The sequence below is a fragment of the Streptopelia decaocto genome, assembly GCF_964273445.1.
Source record: "Streptopelia decaocto genome assembly, chromosome: Z".
NCBI lineage: Eukaryota > Metazoa > Chordata > Aves > Columbiformes > Columbidae > Streptopelia > Streptopelia decaocto.
In genome coordinates, this window is record NC_138657.1 from 19,445,836 (window position 1) to 19,468,122 (window position 22,287).

Consider the following 22,287-nt stretch of genomic DNA (forward strand, 5'->3'; position numbering starts at 1 on the left):
CCTATAGGCTATACATAATGCACTATTGCTAGTCAGTGGAAAACTTCCACATATGCACAACTCAAAATATTGTCAACAGCCATTCTAAATTTTTTTTCAATTTTTTACCCTCTTCTCTCCCAACTCTTTGATAATACCAGCAATTACAGAGTACTATTGTGATTGAACAATAACTTATTTTTTTTGACTGCCAGCCAACTGTTACTGTCAAAGTCACACCTAGTCAAACCAATGCAAGTTTGCAAGATTGCTTTCAGTAACAGCAGGAAGGTCTGCTCCACAGCACACAATTGAATTTAAACAGAACGTATGTACCAGTGATGGACTTTGGCTCTGTCCTATCAGCCACTCCAGTGGACATCTACTTACCACAGCTTCCAAAGGTCTACAGAGTCAGGGAAAACCAGAGTCTTCTCAACGAGACCCCAGTGCCCTTAACCAAACCTCTGAGTCCTAGAGATGTCCCAAATAGCAATGTTACACTTGGAATCAACCTAAGAATTCATAATATCTGACCTTTTGTGAGAAGTCCAGATTTCACATTTAAGAAAGAGACTAGTAACATCTTACTATCATTTTTATCGCTTAACCACAGCTATAGTTAGGGATACACATGGCTTCAGTCCGGTCTCCTCAGTTACAAGAGTGACTTGTCACTACTATCTATTGTAACCCTATTGTTTTCTAGGCAGTCCAGTCTGCCAACAGAATTTCCAAATTCCTCTTTCCTGCACTTGCTGAAAAGAAGCCTGTGGCTTTAACATAGGCCTAATGTTGTCTTCATGTAACTATGCAGGAGAGACACAACATAATCCAAATGTCACTCTCTTGCTGGAGGGGCCTACTTCAGTGATGAGGAAGAAAAACTAGAGTGCTTGAAGTATTTTCCCAGTATCACCAAGAGTTTGGTGGTAGAATTTTGGGAAAATGCTGGGTTCGGTAGGAATCGGACAGGAGGTATACAAGTGAGTGAACTCTTGAACTTGCTGCTTCAGACTTTCTACTGATATTACTGGGCCTGGTTAGGATAGAGCTAGTTTTCTTCATAGCAGCTCCTATGGTGCTGAGTTTCAGATTTTTGACCAAAACACTACCGGTGGCCCACTCTTAGCACATTAATTCACTTCTTTTTTCAGATTACTAAAAGCACAAATATTTTTTTTTTCCTGAAATGAAGGCAAACTTCCCCGAGCACAAACCCTGTTGGTGAATAACTGCAAATATGATAAACTGAATAGGGACAAACTGAAATCATGCAAGTTGTCTGACAAGAATAACAATACCGTGGAAAATTTATAAAGGTCACTTAAAAGTAGAAGACATGGATTTATGCTTGTTATGTTGGAATGTATAAAGAAACAAAACATTTTTTAAAATACCTTGGGTTTTAATCTTAAAGATATAAAGTCTTCTCTTCTTTTTCCTGTTGAGCCCAATAAACCACAGCCCAATTAGCAACGAAATGAAGGGGCTGGGCCTTTAGTATTCACAGATTTTTAAGTGGATCTCTCAACCACTTGAGTTTAAAGTTATAAACAAGAACAAGAAACAAAGACTGCCCAGCCAGCTGTGGCTCATGTACTTCCTCATCTGCTAATTAGGCTACATAGATTTATTCAAGATTTACTTTTATTGGCATCTAGGCATTCCCATTTCAAATATGATTACATTAAACATTTTTATTGAAACTGAAAGAAATACTGCTACATGATAAATTTGTAAGTACAACACAGTAAGGCAATAGCATTAAAAAATTAAGTTTCACACTTAGAAGCATAGTAAATATGTAAAACAGATGTCTTAGTCAATGTCCATTTTAGTATTAGCCGTAAAGGCTCAATGCACAGAAGTGCTAAATTTGACTTTCTGCCTCAACTGAGCCTCTGCAGAGATGCTAAAGCTTAAAAAAAAAAAAGATATCTTTAAACCCGATCTTTAAAACTTTACCTTAAACAAAGCAATTAATACTGAAATTACTGTTTCTGAATCTCTAATATTACAGAAACAGGTCAAAGCTGTTCTCTGCAAGGTATACCACTAGGGAGGAAAGAAAACCTCCCCAAAAGACAATTACTGCTTTGGAAACTGCACTTTGTCAGCAGCATCCAACTCCTCCCAGAACTGCAGAAGCCTCTCTTGGCACGTGGAACTTTGCAAGATTGAGGAAAACATCGTTTTGCAGAGCTTTTCAGTCTGATGTATCTACAGTAAACTTGCAGGTATTACCCACAGGTATTATGTTTATAATTACAGAATAAAACCAAAACCAGTTCCCAAACAAAATTGAGGAAATCAATGCATCTCAGATTAAAAGCTCAGCTTTTAAGGACGACAGAAATCTCAAGAAGTTATTTTATTCAATTTTAACAGTACCAGGCCCTAATTTTTTGTGTGTGTGAAAATACATAAAAATGCCTCTTCAAAGTTGTTATACGTTCCCCTTATGTCCACTGTTGCTAAAAAGTGCAAAAACATATCATCACAATTTATATAACGTTAACTCATTGTCTCTTTAAGCAACATTTTGCCTATTTTCTTCCAGTTTACCTCCACGGTAAGTTGGAAGCATTTTGTGTCTAATATGTGATTATTCTAACAGCAACCTCATAGAGAAAACTTTCATAGATAGTTTTAAATGAAGACTTCTGAAAGTGTACTATTTTCACCTTTAAAAAAAATTACAGGCTTTGACGTTAAAGTTCAGCTTACTTTAGCCACTATTTCAAATGTTTAAGCAGGCAGCAGTTTGCTCAGTTTTATACAATCATTACAGATGAAGCTAAGTATCAGAGTGACAGCCACTGTCTTATAATTAATTTTAATGAAAACAGAGAAATATTTGCTCTGTATTAGATCAGATGAATGCAAAATAGTACTAGGCCACAATCAACAGTAAAAAGTATTGTGTTTTATCATGTGTCCTACACAACCTTTGTGAATATATGACCTTTAAGTTGCTGAAGGTTGCCTCAGAATTTGGCTCAGTTCAGGCAAAACATCTGTTCCCTTTGCAGGTATACTGTAAGGACTTTTTTCTCAGTTGGATTTAGAGCACAGCAAGTGAGCCCTTTTCTGACCGATCATATATACCCCAGCATTTGTAAATCAAGCTCTGGGCTGACAACAGCAGGTCCACATTCCGTCACCCTTTCTCAGCTAGCAAGGCCATTTGACTGCTGTGAGAACTGCTCTTATCATGTCATCAAATCAAAGCATGTTGAGAAGAGGGAATGCAAGAGGCATCTGCAGAATTCCCACAATGTAGTGACTTTGGAACATTGACAGATGCATCTGTCATTTTATACCTTCAACTAACCTGCTGTCCGCTGGCCTGACATAGCAAAGCTGTCCAAGAGTAACTCCAGCTCTCTCATGTTGTTTTCATATGTCTCTGTTAGAAAGACCTGGTGTTTTTTGGCCTTTATTTGACAGGAGATACAGACAAGACAAGAGGAAAAAAAAAGTATTAAAATCTTAAAACAGAAGAAATATAGTTCACAATGTTACTTTTATTCCCCTTTAAATTTAAATTCCTGCTATATTTCTTAACACTCCTTTTCTTGAGCCAAGACATCTAACGTGACATCACAAATAAGTAATACAGAACCCTGGAAACACACTTAGAATAGAACTAAAGGTTTCAGGTAGTCAAAAAGAAAAAATGGTTGTACTAGAACATATTCTTGATCATCTTCTCCTTTAAAAATAATGAACATTAATTAACTACTACCCATCTATGCAAGCAACAAAATCTATTGTTACACCCTACAAGGGCATCCAGAAAGACACCAAACTACTGGCAGACAGGCTAGAAATTCATTATTTGGCACTCAGTCAAAACCCACACCTATTCTCATTGCAAATCTGCCTGCTTTAACTGTTAGTGTCTTCCATGCTTGATAGTGATTTCTTTAATATCAAAAACTCCTCCTTATGCATGGAATATAAAGCAGCAGAGTCCTTCAGCTCTTATCACTGTATTTTCTTAAAGAAAGCTGTTCACTAAGTGCATCCTACTGTTCAAATCGAGACACTGGCTTTTTTCTGAGGGTAGAGGGATATTACAGCTGATTTTTTTAATCACTAAAATAGAAAGACTATATCAAATAATTCCTTCAATTTATATCTGATAATAAAACTTGCAGTTTTCAAAGACATACATTCATTAATTCCAAACAAGACCAATGTCTTCTTGGACATACATAGTTCTGACTTCTCAAAGAAATGTACAATTTTAGCAGCTGACTGACAAAAAGCAATACATCTCAGCACTTTATAAAACAAACCAACCAAACAAAACAAACCACCAAACCTCTCTACAGCTCTTCCCCCCAAATGAAGAGGAAACTAGATCTAAATAACTTCATTATTTCCTTATGACAACAGTTATGCTCAAAGATGCCTTGTTTAATGCTTTTAATGACTCCATTTATTTTTATTCAAAATTTTAACACCTATTTGAGAAATTTCAATTTCTTCTTGATGATGGAAGGTTAAACTTTTTGTATTGAGAGAAAACCCACTGTTTTCTATCATATCTATAAACTATTGCTTTAGTTACTCTTCACTGCATGTGTAAGGATCCCATCAATTTCTCAAGTGTGGGAAACATCCTCCACAGGAAAACTGCTACATACTGGTAGCATATAACTGTCAGACTAAAAAAACAAGAAATTCATTTAATTCTCTGCAGTGTTCTTCACTATTCAGTTTAAATATTTTATAAATTTGCTTTACTTTTTCAATTTTAATTATATGTAGTGTATATCAACTAATATATTATTCATATGTGTATTTCAATGTTAGGTCCCTTGTAGCATTTACATGCCTTTCCTTATGTCAGGGTTTGTACTACATAACGAATTTCCAAACCCTTCTATATATTCAAAAATAACTAACTTGTAATTCCTACTCTATAAAATTATCTATATAAATAGAGTTCGAAATTGCTGAGTTCCAGTAAAAATATTTTATGGGATGCAGACACATTAGAATAATTTACTCTCATGTACTCATATTATCTCAGATACCTCACATATCACAAATAAGAATATATAACAATATGATCAGCATCACCATAAAATATTCTTTTTACATAAACCACTCCAGCACAGACAAGGTCAGACTAAATCTTCCTAGAAAAACCTTTTCCCATGGAAAATTAAAAATGTGATGTCCTCATCCAATTTGTTCATTTGGTTTAGTTAATTTACCACAATTTAGTCAATATATTCAAGTATATTCGGCCTTCACCAATTCTCTATGCTTAATTTGCACAGAATAAAGATCAAGAGGAAATTCCTTAGATTAGCTAGTTTATCTATATCTCAGGTGCAAAGTGTTTAGCATCTTTCCTTTCTAACTCCCATTTTCCATCACTGTCCCCATGATCAGAAATTGAAGAAAAATACTGTAAAATACTATAAACTATGGTGCTGGAAATACAGGCACAGGTTAGGAGTCCAGAAGGGTCAGAACATATCGATGTAATTTCTTGTGTCTCACTGACAGGTATCTAATAAGAATGTGCAGAGTCATAAAACCATGGAATAATTTAAGCTGACAGGATGTCTGGAGGTCATCTGGTCCCACTCCCCACTCAAAGCAGGGCCATGCTTGAAGTCAGGTTTTGTTGCTCAGAGTCTTGTCCAGTCATGTTTTGAGTATCCTCAGGGAGGGAGTTTCAACAAAGCCCCCAGGCAACCTGCTCCAAAAATCTCACAGTCCTCACTGTGAAGTCATGGGGTTTTCTTTGCTTACAGGTAATTAGAATTTCCCTTTCTAAAACTTCTGTTTTCCCTCACACATTCACTGCACAGTTCTAAGGAGCGTGTAGCTTCACCTTCTCCATGAGCTCTCATTTGATAGTTCACAGCAGCAGCTATAACTCTCAGAAAGTATACATAACTCTTTATTTTGAAAAGGAAAATGGAGTCCACAAGTGTAGAAGTCAAAACACAATCAATTGCAACTGCTGAAAGATATCTTCTGCCAGATCCAACTATTCCAGAAGATGAGATTACTTCCCTCTCAACAACTCCACCTCCATCATCATATTTGTGTTAGGGGATGCCATTCCCATAGAACTATTGGAAGGGTTCTGATGTGAGTGTTCCCTCGACTACTTCAAAAGGGAAATCCAGTGAGAAAGTGCTAAAGCCATTACTTAAAGAGAGTTTGCTTCCCAGACCACATTAATGAACACAGGTAAAAGTACACTTGTAAAGTAAATGTTCTGCTGACTTTGCTTGACTTCCTGCACATCAGGATGGGCCATTCTTGACCTTGGAGGTGAGCCTTGAAAATGACCTTCAAAATCAAAAGCAGCAGCAGGTACAAGGAACCCCTGACTTAATTCTAATATTAATAGAAAGCAAAAAAGAGGTGAAAGTAGGCATAGGTGACCTGGAAGAAATATAGAGAACTTGTCCAAGCATGGAGGGATATGCTTAGGAAAGGCAAAATCCACTTAAAGTTGAATCTGGCAAGGGATATGAAGAGCAACTGGAAAGGCTTCCTGAAGTACATCATTAGCAAAAGGAAGACTAGGCAAAATGTGGGCCTGCTGCTGAATGGGGCAGGAGATTTTGTGACTAGGATACAGAAAAGGCCATCTCAATGCCTTTTTCACCTTGGCCTTTACTAGTAGAACCTGCCTTCAAGAATCCCCACATTCCCTGAGACCAGTGGTAAAGTCTTCCTGTGACGATTGCATGAACACTTGAGAATTTAAAATTCTTGAAATGTATTAGGAGTATTTCCTATACCACCGAAACACGATTCTCTCTCTCACAAAATATTCAGAATAGGAAGCCAGAAACAAAACCATATGAGAGCAAAGTCATACTTTCTGAGCCCAGAATATACGCTGAATTGTAGCATATACAATGCTTTCCTAAGTCAAACTTCATATCCTTAAGAAGGCTCCTATTATCACAAAACATCCCTTAGGGATAAAAGAACTTTTGGTCAAAAATGTGTTTGTCAATATATTTACTTAACCACCAATTTTAAAACACAACTGCACCTTTAAAGAAATTAAATAGAATCCAAGTATTTTTCATTACAAGTACTGCAGGTTCCAATCAGGAGAAAATATTTTTTTCCAAATGCTTATCCTTATCTGTAAGGATAACCAGAATTATTAGAAAAACCTATTACTTTCAAAAATATTCCACCCACCATCAGAATTATACTAAGCTTCCAGAAGTAGAGCACTTGCATTTATCTCTACAACCTTAGTTGCAGAGCTATTTTCCTTAACTACCAGTATTTGGTTTTGGTATCATTCTATCATCTGTTCCAGGACAGAAATTAAGTCCCATTCATTTTTCAGCATTTTCTAAAACGTATTGTTGAATAAAATTAATGCAAGCTCTATGCACACTTTGAGAATAGCCCATATGACCTGATGCCACACATATGCATCTGTACCACAAGTCTCGAATTCAATAACATTTAAAAAATAAACACATAAGCAGGCGTTTGAGGTCTTTTCAAAATTAACTTATCAAAACCACAGCAGTATTATGAAAGGAACTGGGGTGCAGTCCTGCAATGAACTGCCATAATTCCAAGAGGAATTTCCTCTACTTTGTTTACAGTTACAGGAACTTCCCTGTGTGGCTGTCTTGCACATGGACTAATTCAGCCACTCAATCTGCAGTCCACATCCCATCTGGTGTTGGCAAAACACATGCCAAAGCCAGAACTGCACACACAGCCACCATAAAGCCGTATGTTCACATACTCCTTGAAAAGCATTTGGGTAAATTCTTTAAAAAAACATCAAAATGTTAACCAGGCATGACCTTGGGGAAACAAAATCAAAGCATTTTTAGAAACAGGCTCCAAGTGACTGCTCCACAGTTAACAGAAAATGGGGTTTACTTGAGTGACATTCTGTATAGCAGAATAGTGGCACAACCAAGCATAAATTTCAATATAAAAAGAAAACAAAACCCTCACTAACAATCTCCCTCCTTAGGCTAGTGTTTATTTTTGCTCGAGTTATTTAACTATTGAATATTTAATAGTTTATTTATTTTTATATTAGCTAGAAATTTCTGAAGTCTATAGAGGGGTCTTTAACAAGTGTCTAGCAATATGTAAATTAAATACAATTTCTCAAGAAATGTAGTGTCTCAGTTTCAATCACCTGAAATAAAATTAATCAAAAATGCTCAAGTTTTACATGGAACTATTCTCGTCCCACTTTCGGAGAGTTAGAATGTTATGAAGTATCTCTTTGGGTTTTTTTTTTTGTTGGTTTGTGGGGTTTTTTTGTGTGTTTTGTGTGTGTGTGTGTGTGTGTGTGTGTGTGTGTTTTCGGTTATTTTTTTTAGTCAGAGGAAATAGAGAACTAGCAACTCTAAAATAATTTTTAGATGCTTGTCTTCAAACACTGACACATCAGAGCTTGAGTGACCTCTCCACTTCCAGAATAAACTACAAAATTGGTTTCTCCATAGAAGATCCTTTAAGCATATGCTTCAGACTGACTGGTTTTCTTAAATTAGGACAAAAACAGAAGTAGCATCTGGGTAGGAACACTCCAACCCTGAGATAAGGCAAGCAAAACAAAAATCAAGGTAACATAACATTAAACAATCATTAGCACAAAATTAATTAAGACTGCATCTCAGGTTTTTAATTGAAAGAAAAAGCTCTGTTCACAATTAATCATCTAGATGGAATTTACATCTTTGCCATTTAGTACCAGATTCTACTCCATAGAATTTGTAGAACAGAATCATAATCTTCAGGGTATTTCATTGTCTGTTCAGCCAATTCTTACGACACTTTTGTTAAAGCACAATGGTTAATGTCTAGGTCCAGGAACTAGATTCTCACACAATTCTGTTCTGTCTTTCACATTACAATAACCTACAAAGCTGTTACAGACAGCTGAGATGTATACAGTGCATGAGTGCATGCATGGCTATAAGGGAAAGATTTATATGCCACACAGAAAAAGACTGGCTCTGTGTGTAATCTATTACACTACTTATACACAGATTATGCTACTCCTGATAGTATCTATACAAAGAGGAGGAAATGAATACACAGTTCTTCCAAATTAAAAGAATTTATACTAAAACACACCATTTTTAATGACTTCAATTTCCTAATACACATTCTGGTGAATTGGCAAGTTCCCCAAATTTCAATATACATTTCTCATAAAATAAAGGTTCTATGTCTCCCGATTGTCCAGTACTAAGAATTAAAGACCATCCACTACTAGGTGCCAGAAATGTAAATATCCTGAGTAACTTTTAAAACTATTAAAGGCACATCTTATTCTTTCCGTGGGGCAGGAATACAGCTGGGGCTGTTTCAATTTCAAACAACTTGTGAATCACAATGGCCATTCTTCCAAATTCCTATTCTTCAAGCTAAAAATTTCTAAAAATCCTACCTGGAAATAACTACAAGCTTGAGACCAATTTCCTCAGAAAAAACATAATGGAACTCTTAAGAGCCTGCTCATGCTGAACATTCATAAGCAGTTTTGTTTGATACCAACAGATCCTATCACATTTGATCCATGCAAATTTCTGGCAAACTTCTGCCACATGCTGATATTTAAAATTAAAAGCAGCATAACTACTTCACTATACATTCAACTGAGCCATAAAATAAAAGTTCTTTTTCAAATAAAGTTTCCGAATAATGCATTTCATCCATGCGTAAGTCTACTTCAACAGACAGTCTGCTTCAACAAAGAGCCTTCACTGATTTGGTTATATTTCCCAAATATTCTACAAACAAAAATATTAACTTGTACTATAGCAGTACAGTGAGAAACCAATATAAGATTATCAGACTGGAGTGAAAAAGACATATTCAGAATGTCTAACAGTGGAATAAAATATAAGAAAGTAATGAATAGATCAGGAAAGCAGGAGAGGGAAATGAAGGGAAGAGAATGCACTGACACTTTCACACGTTTTTAGTATGGGTATAGGGAAGCCTAATAACAGTATATGAAATATTATCTATACTCAGTTTTTGCTAGAGTCTTCTGCTTTTTCATTTTGAGAAGAAAAATAACAAAAAGCTGTCCAGACTGAGTAAATAAGACCACACACAGGCAGTCCTGCTTCCCAAACAAATACAAAAGTCTTCAGGAAAAATACAAAGCCATCCAAGGTGATAAAAATCTAATCCCATAGGGGACCAGTAATACAGCTCCTCAGAAAATGAGTATTTTTATTACCTGCTCAAGACAGTCTTGTGGTTTGAAATCATTCCAGTAAAACAATTAAAACAACTGGCTCTATGAGTAAGACAGTTCTTATAACTGAGACAATCTATTCTGTTTTTTACCTTTCAGTAATGTAATGTTCATTTTGAGTACACCATTTAATACTGTTGCCACTATCAGAAAACTTGATCATGAACATAATCTTGTCCTGAATTCTTGTCAGGTACAACATACATTTTACTAAGGAACATGAAACAAAAAGCTAGCAAGTGCTCAGGGTTCATAGTAGAAATTTTTGAGCTTAGGATTGTATTTTATATTAATAAATAGCACTCATTACTGACTGTAGTTAGAGGAGACAGTTGCTTTTGTCTCTTTGCATTCCTTTTGTGCCTGATGACTTTCTTGGGTTACCTAGACCAGCAAATGCCTTTTAATACATTAATGCTTGCATGGAAGAAGCTGTGATTCTCCCAGAAGGAAGAGGGAGGTTTTATTTTATTTTTCTTCAATGTATTGGGTACTAGACTGTCTGAGAAGAGGGTAACACTAAGACAGTTTATGAAATAACTCCATCAGCTCAACAGAAGACATCAAAAAGTCTGAAGATCCTCTGATGTGGGTCTCTTTTCCTGCTTACAGACCACTTTAATGTTCCATACTCACAGCTCCAACAAACAGAAAGAGGACAAATTTGCAAGCCAACATAAAAAAAACTTTGCAATGTGCAAGTACAGAAACACTGCAAATGTGACGATGCAATGGAACCAGAGAAGGTTTTCTAGATATCCTAAGATCTTTGCTTTATCCTTGCTGCTGTGCAACAAGATGGCAAAATTGTTATTCAAAGATGAGGTGGGAAGAGACAGTGAGAAAGTCACAGTTGGTCATGTAAAAGGAGAAAGACTTCAGAAAATAATCCAGTAAAATATATCCAACATGTCAAATCCACACCAAAGTAAAAATACCCTCTGCTTTGTCACCTTCAAATAAGGAATTTTCAAGCAAGTTTTGCAGTTAAATTCTTGCACTAAAAACAAAATGTTACCTGGAATAGAAATAGGCAAGCCTACAATGGTAGCTAATAAAACTAAGAAAAGAAGAAAGCTTGGCTAGAAAGATAGAACATTCTCCACAAGGAACCATAATCCAGATCTACAAATTGCCTTCTTTGTTAGGAATACAAACAGAAGTTAATATTTTCTCACAGTCATACTTCTAAAATAATTGTTTTCTGCAAATAACTCTTCAGCTAAATACATGGTGTATCACTTAAAATACATTTTTTAATTAGCTTCTCCAGTGTATTAGCTATATTTACTCATGTTTTACAAAACAGAGTAACATAAATAAATCAGAGTAACACAATGGCAGAGTTCTTCCACAGCTCAGCACAGCAAATGCAGATCATGTACACAGTACGTTTAAAAAACCCTAAACAATGAGTGCCATGTGCATTTTGTCTTACCATTGAAAGTTGCTCCTGTAATTCTCTGAAGGCTTTTTCATTATTCCCTAGTCTCTGGGTGAGGTCTTTAATTACCGCTTCCTTTTCCTCAATCTTCTCATTCATTTGCTTGTTTGTAGAGAAACACTCTCTTTCTAATCTGGAAAGTTTCAGCATTAGAACATTTTTATAAAAAATACTTTTGCCAAGTATACTATATACTTTTAAAGATAATCAATGTATATGGCACATATCATGTTACCACATCATATGGCTTCTGAAGCAGCTTTTTTTTCTTTAACGGAAGTTACATACTCCTTCTAAGGCTTTTCAGGAAGTGGTTATGTTCTTTTCTATCACCAATGATTGTGTTAGGTTTCCAGTCATATATTCATTTGGACTTTGGATACAGCCTCCAAATTACATATAATAAACAAAATTCATCATCTTTTAATTACAACAGTAGCTGTCTTCAGAAACCGTGTCACATACAAACATGTCCCTCACATAATCAACCATTATTTCAGGTACAAAGCTTGCTCCTAAAGTTTCCACATTCCTGACTATATTCTATTCAGAATTGCATGACTTAAAATTTTTCCACCAGTAGACTGTTCCCAAAATTTCAAACAGTTGTTGTACTATATCAGTCCTCCTGGTACTCAGGAAAACATATACAAAGAGCCTGGACTAACGAAACAGGCAACTCATGACAAAGCTACAAAGTCAAACAACAGCATGCAGGAGAGAAACAGTGACAGAAATACAAGGAAGAATTTAGAAAGATTGCCTGAGTTTGTAGCCATGGTGTCAGAAAAGCCAACAGCTCACCTAGAACTGATGTTTGTAAAGCATGACAAAGATGACAAGAAGAGATTTTACCACTTCATTAAGGTAGGAAAGAAAACATGGACCTGCTTCTACACAGACCAGGTAATTTATCAACAGCAGACAGACAAGGTCACCACACTCAATGACTTTTTTAACTTGGTCTTCACTGACAAGGTCTTCCAAGCCCCTATGATCAGTAAAAGGGCTCAAAGAGAACAATTACTAGCAGTAGGTGAGGACCAAGTCCAGGATTACTTGTAAGAACTCAAGCCATAGAAGTTGAAAAGGTCAGCTCACCTACACTCAAAGGTTCTGATAAAGCTGGCCAATATCACAGTGAGGTTGCTCATTATCATCAAAGAGACTAGGGGAGGTCCCTGGCAAACGAAGAAAGGCAAATGTCACACCTTTATTCAGAAATGGGAAAAAGGACAACCCAAGGAACCAGTTAGCCTCATTTCAGGCCCAGGAAGGCCAAGAAGCAAGTCCTCTTAAAACAGATTTCTGGGCTCATAAACGAGAAAAAGGTGATTGGTAACAGTCAGCGAGGATTTACCAAGGCTAAATCATGTCTGACCAACCCAGTTGTATTCCATGACAAAATGACCAGATCTGTGGACAAAAGGAGATCAAGTAGATTAAATATGACACAACTTTAGCAAGCCTTTGGCACTGTCTCACACGATATTTTTAGAGCCAAGTTAGGACTTCAGTCCAGATACTTGAACTACAACATTGATAAAAATGGCTTGATGGCAAAGCTCAGATGGCAGTGGCTGATACCAAGTGGAACACTGTAGGAGACTGTATTAGAATCTGTTTAACATCTTCATCCATCACATGGATTAGGCCAAGACTGCAATCTCATCAAGTCTGCAGATAATAGTGAACTGGGTGGGGGCAGGTCACAACATAACTGGTACGGTCAGGAGAAGGGATGCCATTCCCTGGAACCTAGACATGGAGGAGAAATGGGCTAGCATGAACCCTCTGAGATTCAGCAATGACATATGCAAAGATGTGAATTTAGGAAGCAAGAGCCCCCCTGAAGCAACATGGCTGGTAACCAGCTGGGGAACAGCTATGGTCAAAAAGGACCCAGTAATCTTGGTAGACAGCAAGCTTGCCACAAATCAGCAGCATGGCGTATGAGCAGAGATAGCTAACAGTATCCTGGGCTGTATTAGGAGTAGCATAGCAAGAAGAGCAAGGGAAGCAATTAATCACCTTTTGTTCAGTACTCATTACAACACATCTAGGATAATGACCAGTTTTAAGCACACACTTCCCCGTAACACGGGAAAAAAATTGGAGTGAGCTCAGCGGAAGGTCACCAACATGCTCAGGGGCTGAAGTACATGTAAGAACTGAGGGATCTTGCTACATTCAGGCTGGAGAAGAGATACCTTCAGGGTGTATAACAGGACCTGCAGTATCTAAAATGAGTTGATCAAGAAGATGAAACCAGTCACTTTACAGCAACATATGACTAGAGGACAAGAGACAGCAGTCACAAATTTAATCTAAAGAGGTTCAGACAAGGAGAAACTGTATCCACCTTAAAGACAGCCAAACAGTGGAACAGGTTCCCAGAAAGGTTGTGCCATCTCCATTCTTGGAGCTTTTCCAGACCTAACTGGTTGAAGCCCTGAGCAACCTTATCTCATACCTGATCCTGGTCTGAGCAGGAGGTTGGACTATAGATCTCCTGCGATCCCTTTCAACTTTAACTATTCTTTGATGTAACTCTTAGCAATGGGAACATCCAGGTGTCTCTCAATTCCTCGTCTCTTCTCCTATCACTTCTGTCTCACCAGACCTGAAAGTAACGAAAAGGGCTCAAAGTTCTTCCAACTTTGAAACTTTTCAATCATCATTTTCACTTTCTGACTTCGACGTATTTCTTATGGATCGATACATCCTGTTAGCTGAAGGACTATTTTATCAGTCTTCCAAATACTTATGTGCTTCTGCTTCAGCCTGGCTGATTTTTTTTTTCTTTTGGGTGTAGATGGTAACTTCTTATTCTTAGAGGAAAAATTTGCCTGTTTCAGTCCCCCAAAGTAGTTTGTACCCCCACAGCTTTCAGAAACAGAGCAAAAGCAGTTCCAATTTATTCTGTCATGCTCTCACTCTTCAAGTAAATTAACACGAAGACCCAAATCCCATGTTGCTTCCAATTTACATAGTGCTACTGGGTTCAGAGCTAATTAATAAATTATGCAACCCAGAAAAGGCTGTTTGCTTGGTGTCAGTTATTACAACCATCTTTTTCTGAAAAAATAAATTCTCACAGCTTTGTGTAGCTTCCAACTTTGGTATAATTTATCCTACATAACGTCCAGCTAAAAAGATATACAAGTGTTCTAGCACAACAAATGAAGTCTCCAAGAGTTTCCAAAGACCAAGGCTTAAAGACAAACTTGTGGGACTACTCCAGAAAAAGGCAAAACATGTTAGGATGCCAAATCATGGTTTAAAAGAAAAAGCCAAGCTCCTGACATTGTCTGGAGTTCAAGGACCACAGCCTTCAAAGGTAAGTAGATCAAAGGCTCTTGTATTCTCTCTGAAGGGATCTCGTGAAAGCAATCACTGATATTCACCAATGTTACTGATACTTGTATGCTTCAAAGAATAAAAAAGGCACGGAAAACAGAGGAAGCAGTACATGCCCACCCCATGTAAGGACCTCAAGGGAACTGGGTATATTGATGTCCATCTGAGATAAAGCTTGAACTTCACTATCTATCTTTACGGAGCTCTGGAAATTTAGGTGTCTGGACTAACAAAATTGTAAGCATAGGCATAGTTTCTGTTTCTTCACGCTCTATTAACAAAACCAACAACTGTCTAACTGTGTTAACTTTCACAGAAAGGTTTGCATTCCCTGAAATCACAGAAGATCATTTGTTTTCAAAAACCTCAGTTGGCAGACACTGCTAGGGGTAATCACCCTCATCAACAGATGATTGCAAGTAGTGAGAAGTACTGTTTGGATATTAGACAAAGTTTATTCCGATATCCAATTAACACACAGAACAGATCTTTAAATAGGCACAAATTCTTTTTTGTACCAAAAACACGCAAAATAGAGCAAATCTGCCTTCATGGGAAATAAATGAATTAACTGGTTTAGAGGAAAAGGGAAAGGCTGGTTAAGTCTCTCATTGCATTTAGTAACACAAGTATGAACTTCTCCATAAGCACTAATATCAAAGTTCCTAATGTAACTGGTACCATATTTGTAAGTACTGTATTTCCAAGTCTTAGCCACAACAAATACAGAATTCCAGACAAAGATAGTCACTAAAAACAACTCCATTTTGGTTTTGGTAGGGTTTGGGTTGTTTTTTTTTTTTGTTGCTTGTTTGGGTTGGTTTGGGTTGGTTTGGTTTTGGTTTAGGGTAAAGTTTTTGTTTAAGAGTTCTTCCTATTTTTCCAAAATATAATTTCCATGGACCAGAACTATCATAGGCACAAAAAACTTCACTTCTCAAAGAAATAGCTTCATACATCCAGATAAAAGATTCTCACAAGAAACAGAACATGTAATTCAATATTTAACCATTATCCTTACACTGATCTGAATAATCTAATACAGAAAAGTATAATATCTTTAAAAATCTTTCAAATACTTAGTTGGAAAATTACTACTTATGTTTTTTCACAATTTTTAACTACCATTACTAATTTAAAAAGCAGATCTTGTGGTAAAACTTGTGTTCTAATGGTTTGAAAAAATCCTAAACAGATGATTAAGCTACTATCAAAAATACTTCTAATTAGCTTACATTTTATCTTATTATCATCCCTTGATTCTCAGAACATATTCACACTAATAATAGAATAATTCAGGCCTTAAAGACTCACATGTCTGTCACTAACCTAGTGAAGTGTGATTTCCAATACAGAGCTGTTGAAAGTGTGCTCACGTTCAACACCTAAAGGGACAGTGGAGCTCCACATGGTAACAACTGGACAGAAGTATTCCATGTGCAGGCAGTACTCCACTTAAGACGGCTTCTTGTGATAAAAGGTCTTGACTCATCTGAGAAGCTAATATAATTCACAGAATTAAATGCTAAACTCTGGTGGTTAAGGAAGCTTACATGCACATGCATACCACTTTGGGCTATTGCAGTCTGCTGTGATCAAATCAACCAACCAAAATTGTGAAAAAAGTAGGTAAGCAACTCATATTTTACAAACTTTCTGTGGGGTCTGAAGGAACTTTCATCAGAGGATCTTTTACTGAAAATTACTATTGAGCATAGATATCTAAAGATAAAACATCTTGTAGTAGCCTGAAAACAATACAGAGGAGCACCTGAGAGAACAGTTGTGATGGAAGTTTAAAAAGAACAACTGAAGACAGACAAAAGCATAAAAATGCCAAACATACTAGAAACCCTGAGAATCAAATTGTTTTGCTGGTATGTAACTCCCAGTGTAAAGCACTAATGTTCTTTTCAGGACTTGGTTTGCACGATGTGTGGTTTACAGTTTAGGTGCATATATAATGCTTATATATGTTATTGTATTTTTAAAAATCATTTATGCAGAGTTCATGACTCCACATTCATTTCACATCAAATAATAAAATCCAAACAGGGAGTCTTCTGTAATTTTAACCCTTTGCTTATGACTACAAAGCTCAACATGACCTCACATTCATTTTCTAAAGAGCAATAAAGATAAAAAGACTGTAATTCTGCATTTCAAAAGTTAAGTACTTCCAAAAGTCACAGATACAATTTCTATAAGTCTATTAACTCTCCAGATGGACTGACTGCACCCTTCAATTTGACAGGATCTGTATTTCACTAAGCTCATTACCTTGAATTTCAGAAACAAAAGCAATGGGTCAGATGCACTTTTTTCTCTTAAGAATGCAAGAGACATAATAACAGACATGAGGACATCCATGAGCTGCTTGCACAACTCAAGTGCTCGTTTTTGAGCTTGGACAGAAACAACAGGAGAAAAATTCCTGAGACTTCCATAAGGATGGAGTATATGGTATCCGGAGATTCTTGGAAGGTTAACAGACTAATTACAGAAAACCATGCTATGGTACCCATGTTGACAAAACAGAAGAAATTATTCTAGACCGAAAACTTAACATCTTAAAAAGCATTAGCAAGAAAAAAAAAAAAAAGGACTAAGAAAGCCTAGTGTTTCACCTGGGGATGCTGTATTTGGCTGGTCTAATCTCAAATACAAAGATGGACCTTGGAATATTAGATCTTGGAAGGACTGAATATAACAGGCCAAGACCAAGCACTGGAAGAACACTAATTCAAGAAAACTTTTGAGTCTGAAAGGAAGAGAAAGATTTCATCTCTAACATGAATGTTGCATATTTTCTGGACTACTCAAACACAGAAACAAAACAAAACAAACCCCCCCCCCGACAAAAACCACAACAACAACAAAACCCCCACACACACTATATTCTCTGTAAGAATAAGTTACATACAAGAAAAACACATGCAGTGCAAAGTAGCTTGTTAAATAAAACTACTAATCCAACAGCCATTCCTCCAAACAAGGCTGTTTTGAACACAAATTAGCTTTTCTAAAACGAAACAACAAAAAACAAATAACATGTCAAATCAGTGGTACATATCTTCTCCAGTTGAAGGAAAGTCAAAGAACTTGGTATTACAGTTTAGTGTCATGTATGTTGCTGCCATAGAGCTCGTGCTCAAAGCAAAAACAACCAGGCAGGAAGAGATTACAGTTTAATTAACTGATGTTCTTTTAGGACCATAGAGAATCTTGAAATATACTTATTCAGTTTCCCAGCTGTGAAGACTGCTGTCTTCCTGAAGCATCACATTAGATTACTATCACAATGTATTTCACATATTTTCACAAATATTTAACATAAAAAGTATTTCCTTTTCTGTGAGAAAAAAAGCTTTAATTTTTTCCATATGACTCTGGTTTACCTAAATACACAATCATATATTCAGATTTCTTTGGCCTTATTTTAATTAGGAGGTCTAAAGTGTTTATAATACAGCACAGGTTTCAACTATGTCACTGAAAACATCTCTATAACCATGCATCTTAAAAAACTCTCTGAGGCCCACAAACTTTCTTACTTGTAGGAAAGTCAGTTTCTTTTGTTTTCCACTATCACTTGTGTGAATAAACCAACATAAATACCTAAGTGTACAGACCCATATAATCCTCAACTGAAAGAGATGCCACCTCTGTATTTTTCCAACCCATTCTACCAGCCTGAGTCTTTTCCCACACCCACACCATGCGTTACCCGCTTTAAGTCTTCTTAAACTTCCTCTTTCCCTAAATTTCACCTGCTACTATCCTTTGTTTTACCTATTCCTCAGTTCTTTGGCTTCCAACACCATTTTTCTTCCTGACATTTTCTCACCCCAATATACACTCGATTCAGCTAGGGAAGAAGACTCAGTACTCTGCATCCTATTTCTGCCTGGGGAATACAACAAAGCCATTCTTCCAAAAACCATCTGTTAACACAGACACAGCAGATTGTGCTGAGCAGGAAAGGAATCCCACATAATTTCAGCTGGGCTTACACACTACACCCAATTTTCTACTTTTTGTCACCAAGTTAAAACTTCCCACAATTATTCAAAAGCTGAAAACAAAGTTTATCTACTATAAATTACACATAACTTTTAGACTGAAGTCTTAAAAGATTCATCTGGCTGCCCTAATTGAAAAGTAATGTTTACAGAAACATTGTGCATACAGAAAAAAAACCCCAACCTGTCATAAACCTGACACATATGCTTTGCTACACTCCTCCCAAACACTACTAGAGACAGGAGACTATTGTAACTACTATATTCAACATTTATGCTTTAGCAAATAATTTATAACAGATCAGTTATTTTCTCTACCTACTGCTAACTCGTCTGGTTACTGATATGGACTGTTATTAATGGAATGCCAGGTTCAGAACCTTGTCTTGTTTTGGCAAATTGTATCAGACTGTGTTGTTTTCTAGTGACTGAAAATTATAGGGAATGTAAACTGTAAGTGGTACTCAAGCTATCTACTGCCATTTTACAATGAATTTAAAAGGTAACTTACGCATTGAGTTTTTTCAAGTTCTCTTGGGCATTGTGTTTTTCTCTCTCATATGCATTTTCTACCTCTTTGAACTCTTTCTTGATCATTTCTAAATCCGAAAGAGCTTCTGCTTGGCTGGCTTTTTCCACCTGCAAAGCTCCTTCAAGGTCTCGAATTCTTAACTACCGAGTGATAAAAAACAATTAAAACAAGTTAGGAAAGCCACCGTGATCTTTAATGCTGTTCTATGTTCTGTTCTGCTTTACAGGTAACTATATTCTATTAATTCTATATGGAAGTATAAAAACAGCATTGAAGACATGTATAAGTGTATGAATACATATAGTTCAAAACAGAGACAAATAGACATGCTGACCAAAAGTACCTTTTATTGTCCTTTGCTGGTGTCTGGATTTCTCCTTTTTCAGCTATTACTGATGTTTTCCAGAGGAATTACTTTTTTTTTAAGTATTGACAGCAAAGGCTACACTTTCACTAGCAGAAAGTACATTTGTAGCTTCTTCATTTATGCAAACAAGGAAGAAAACCTTACCAGTCATTCACCCATAAGAGATAGGTCTCTAATTTTCAGGAATTTTACTCTCAAGAGTTCCTTTGTATGTGGTACAAGCAGAGATACAAAATTAAGAAAACTACATCTTTCCTTTCTACTAGTTCAATCACCGCTTTAAAAAATTTAAGTGCCTGTACATAGAGAAGATCATGAGAATAAGAAAATAACTGACTGAAGAATGGTACTACTTATTTTTGTTACTCAGAAAATAAGGAAAAAAAAAATCAAAATTCTTTTTTTCTTTTCTTCTTAGTTTTCAAAAGTCTAGTATGAAGAGCTTATTAGTTAGTATGAGATTACTAAGTAATCACCATTTAGCTTTTTCTGACTTGCTTTTTAAAATAAACCATAATTGCCTTACCAGGTCAAATTCTTCATGATATGATTTAATAAAAGAAAGATTTAATATTCAAGTAGATATACTACATTTTTTCATATAACCAATCTTTACTGGCAGCTACAGATATCATAACTTGGTTTGAAGCTGAAATGTACTCTGCATAATTATATTTGGAACTGCATTGAGCTCTCAATCCTAAAGCAGCTGGATACATGCACTGTATCTCCAGTTATCTGAGCTGCCCATTCAAAAGACACAAGACAGGATATTTAAACAGTACTATAGTGTTCACCTATTGTGAAACTTTTTCTTTCCCCTCACTTTTTAAATGCTAGTGGGAATTCTCAAGCTTACAAGTGTGACGTTTTATTTTCTTATTTATTCTTATTTATCTTATATCTTTAATGTTCCCAGAAAAGCAGATATTTTTATATTATCTCTTTTTATGTATTAGCTATTACAATTTTGACACTTGTTGTGAAAAAATCTATTCAGTGTTTTCAATGAAGCAAGTAAGTGGTCTTAACATTTTTGGAAGATTTTATCTTTACAACTTCACCAACTGTTTTACTGTAAGCTTCTACAAAATACTTAACAAACAGTTTACCTGGATGAGCTCTGAATTGAATTTGGATTCCAAATGTGCTGCTCTCTCTGCTTCAATGTTTTCTTCCAGTTTCTTTATTTTCACTGTAGCTGCCTAAAAGTACATTTTGAAGAAAATTAAGCCCAGAGAGATGGAAAACATGACAAAGACTATTCTACTTATTCAGTATTTTAGGACTCCATACACCAATCTGATGTATCTGAAATACTTGTGCTTTGGAACTGTGAGAGCTCATACCAAGAAATAAATACAAAAATCATTTTTACGTATCTAGAACATTAAATTATTACTTTCTATTTAAATAAATTGATGCAGCATTATTTTATTGCTGCATTTTTCTTTTTTTGTGTGTGTTTGGTTTTGTTTTTCAATCAAGAAAACTGTAGCTGGAGTCAGAAAGACCAAGTTAAATATTCTACTTATTCCCTTACTATTTGCTTGATCACCAAGGCTGTCACCTGAGGCAACATAACCACATTCTGTATGGTCCAAAGTACAATGGGGTATCATACAGTAGCTACAATTGAAAGCACAGAGAAGATACAGAATCCCTCAAAAAAGTGTTGCCTTTGGCACCCGTTTTGCAGTTAAGGTGCCCAGAACAGATTGCTTTGCAGCCCTAGACTAGTCATAGTTTTCCTACAACAAAAATTTGAAAACTGTGTATGTTTTAAAGCATTAGCCCAGTATTTCTTTACTGCTGTGTTTTTTGACTTGTAACCATTATTTTATGTTTTTGTCTAGCAAATATCAGGATGTTCATGATCTCTTTTAACAAATATCCTGACTACTTTAGTCAGTTACTACATCTCATTACACATCTCATTACAACATTTACTACAGAAAAGCACAAAAATGCAAATGACTATGCTAATAATCTACTAGGAAATTTGGATTGCCTACAGAAAGCTAAATAACTAGTCTATATTTTTACTACACTTTTTTTTTCTTTTTTTAGTGATCCAAGCTGAAAAAAAATCATTTAAGTTACAATATAACACAAAAGCAATCACCAAACACACATGTCCAGATAAAGGCCTGGATACAGAATTTCATCTGGAAAAATACTTTTACGAAAAGTGGCAACTAAAGATCTGCTATAATGGAAATTCACACAAAATTTTACCTACACTGTTTTCTATCAATAATTTTTTCCACTCTGACTGATAACTGAATTGAAAAGAAACATTCATCCCAAAATGTCTTTTGG

At 36.0% G+C, this 22,287-nt stretch overlaps 1 protein-coding gene across 5 annotated transcripts in view; it reads right to left on the reverse strand.

Annotated features, from left to right (window-relative positions):
• Positions 1-22,287, reverse strand: part of CCDC171 (coiled-coil domain containing 171) — a 155,420-nt gene that overhangs the window by 101,937 nt on the left and 31,196 nt on the right. For all 5 annotated transcript variants that reach the window (XM_082074301.1, XM_082074299.1, XM_082074298.1 and 2 more), the window contains exons 7-10: positions 21,078-21,170; positions 19,578-19,738; positions 11,679-11,817; positions 3,317-3,419 (exon numbers count right to left, since the gene is read on the reverse strand). In XM_082074301.1, coding sequence (XP_081930427.1) covers positions 3,317-3,419; positions 11,679-11,817; positions 19,578-19,738; positions 21,078-21,170 — 496 coding nt within the window. The remainder of the gene's footprint in view (positions 1-3,316; positions 3,420-11,678; positions 11,818-19,577; positions 19,739-21,077; positions 21,171-22,287) is intronic.